Source organism: Malurus melanocephalus, unplaced genomic scaffold, assembly GCF_030028575.1.
Source record: "Malurus melanocephalus ecotype Western Australia unplaced genomic scaffold, MMel_1.1 scaffold_1472, whole genome shotgun sequence".
NCBI lineage: Eukaryota > Metazoa > Chordata > Aves > Passeriformes > Maluridae > Malurus > Malurus melanocephalus.
The window spans coordinates 11,249-13,657 of record NW_026624704.1 but is presented as its reverse complement, the minus strand read 5'-3'; the positions used below and the strand labels follow the sequence as shown (position 1 = coordinate 13,657).

At 39.6% G+C, this 2,409-nt stretch overlaps 1 protein-coding gene across 1 annotated transcript in view; it reads right to left on the bottom strand.

The window, feature by feature from the left end:
• The window catches only part of LOC130587031 (E3 ubiquitin-protein ligase BRE1B-like), a 7,450-nt gene extending 5,370 nt beyond the window's left edge, over positions 1-2,080 (bottom strand). Inside the window, exons 1-2 of the mRNA XM_057387989.1 lie at positions 1,934-2,080; positions 123-272 (exon numbers count right to left, since the gene is read on the bottom strand). Of these exons, the coding sequence (XP_057243972.1) occupies positions 123-272; positions 1,934-2,026 (243 nt within the window). The 5' untranslated portion in view covers positions 2,027-2,080. The remainder of the gene's footprint in view (positions 1-122; positions 273-1,933) is intronic.
• Between the last annotated feature and the right edge of the window lie 329 nt (positions 2,081-2,409).

Sequence of the window (2,409 nt, the reverse complement as noted above, 5' to 3'; positions counted from 1 at the left end):
GCCACCAATCGTCTCTGCAGGTGCTCGATTTGCTCCCAGGTGTGGTTTTATACACTCAGGTGTATCCCAGGTGTAATTTATCCTCCTATGAGTAACCTGTGAGTATCCTATGAGTAATTTACCTGTTTGGTGGCCGCCAATCTCCTCTGCAGGTGCTCGATTTGCTCCTCGCTCATGCGGAGCCTCCTCAGCGCCTCCTCGTCCGCCAGCTTCTTGCTCTCGCGCCGCTCGCGCTCCTCCAGCTCCCGCCAGCGCCCGCGCAGCTCCTCCAGCTCATTAATAGTAATTAATTAATTAATAATTAATCATTAATAATCATTAATAATGTATAATTCATTGATTAATTAACAGGAGTTAATGGATTAATGGGAAGAGTGAATGTGAGTCAATGGGATCGCGCTCCTCCAGCTCCCGCCAGCGCCCACGCAGCTCCTCCAGCTGATTAACAGTCATTAATTAATCAATAATTAATTATTAATAATCAAAAAATTAAGCAATTAATTTCCAATTTGTTCATTTATGTATCGGAGTCAATGGATTCAAGGAAAGAGTCAATGGGAGCCAATGGGATCGCACTCCCGCCAGTGCCCATGGAGCTCCTCCAGCTGATTAATAGTCATTAATTAGTCAATAATTTATCAATATTTAACCATTAATTAATCATTAATTAATGTCTAATTCATTGATTTCCCAATGGGAATGCATGGATTAAAGGGAAGAGTCAATGGGATCTGGCTCCTCCAGCTCCCGCCAGCGCCCATGCAGCTCCTCCAGCTGGTTAATTAATGGTAATTAATCAATTATTAATAATTAATAATCATTATTAATGTGTAATTCATTGATTAATTAATAGGAGTTAATGGATTAATGGGAAGAGTGAATGTGAGTCAATGGGATCGCGCTCCTCCAGCTCCCGCCAGCGCCCACGCAGCTCCTCCAGCTGGTTAATTAATAGTAATTAATTAATAATTAATCATTAATTAATCCATAATTCGTTAATCTATCAATGGGATTAAATAGATTAAAGGGAAGAGTCAATGGGAGTCAGTGGGAGTCAATGGGATCACGATCCCGCCAGCTCCCACAGAGCTCCTCCAGCTCATTAATTAATGGTAATTAATCAATAATTAGTCATTAATTAATCATTAATTAATGTCTAATTCATTGATTAATCAATGGGAATTCATGGATTAAAAGAAAGAGTCAATGGGACTCAATGAGAGTCAATGGGAGTCAATGGGACCACGATCCTGCCAGCGCCCACGCAGCTCCTCCAGCTCATTAATAATAATTAATTAATTACTAATTAATCATTAATAATCATTATTAATGTATAATTCATTAATGAATCAAAGGGAATTAACAGGAGCAGTAAATTAATGGGTGGAGTTTGGGCTCTCACGCTCCTCCAGCTCCCGCCAGCGCCCACGCAGCTCCTCCAGCTGGGTAATTAATGGTAATTAATCACTAATTAATCATTAATTAATGCCTAATTCATTGATTAATCAAAAGGAATTAATGGATTAAAGGGAAGAGTCAATGGGAGCCAATGGGATCTCGGTCCCGCCTCCTCCCATTTCCACTAATTAATATTCACCAATTACTCGCTAATAATTAATAATTAATAATTAATAATTAATAAATTATTTACACAAATTGGAAAAAATTAATTAACAGCGACCACATTAATTAACAAAAATCATCCGTGGCCCCTCCCACATTAATTAACTCCCTCAGCATGACTAATTAGGGTTAATTAAGATTAATTAGTTAATTAAGATTAATTAATTAACATTGAGCTTGCTAATTAATAAAAATCATCCATAGCCCCTCCCACAGTTAAACCACATTAATTAGCTCACTCAGCAGGACTAATTAGCATTAATTACGATTAATCAGCGTTAATTAATGAGCGCTAATTAGCGTTAATTACCTCGGCCTTGCTCTTCCTCTCGGCCGCCATCAGCGTCACTTTGTCCCTCTGCTCCTTTGGCGCTGATTTGTACATGTCCAGCAGCAGCTTCATCTCTTTCTGGCTCTCCTGGGCTTTCCTGGGGGGTCATTTGCATCTCATTTGCATATTTTAAATGGACACGCCCACTTTGGGGCATCCAATAAAAATCCGCAAAAAAATTGTCCCAAATTTGCACAAAAACCGCCCAAAAAATACTAAAATTTCATCTCCTTCTGGCTCTCCTGGGCCTTCCTGGGGAGTAATTTGCATCTCATTTGCATATTTTAAATGGCCACGCCCCCTTTAGAACATCCAATAAAAATCCGGAAAAAAATCAGCCAAAAAACCCCCGAAAATCACCCAAAATACCCTAAAATTTCATCTCCTTCTGGCTCTCCTGGGCTTTCCTGAGGGTTCATTTGCATCTCATTTGCATATTCGATATGGCCATGCCC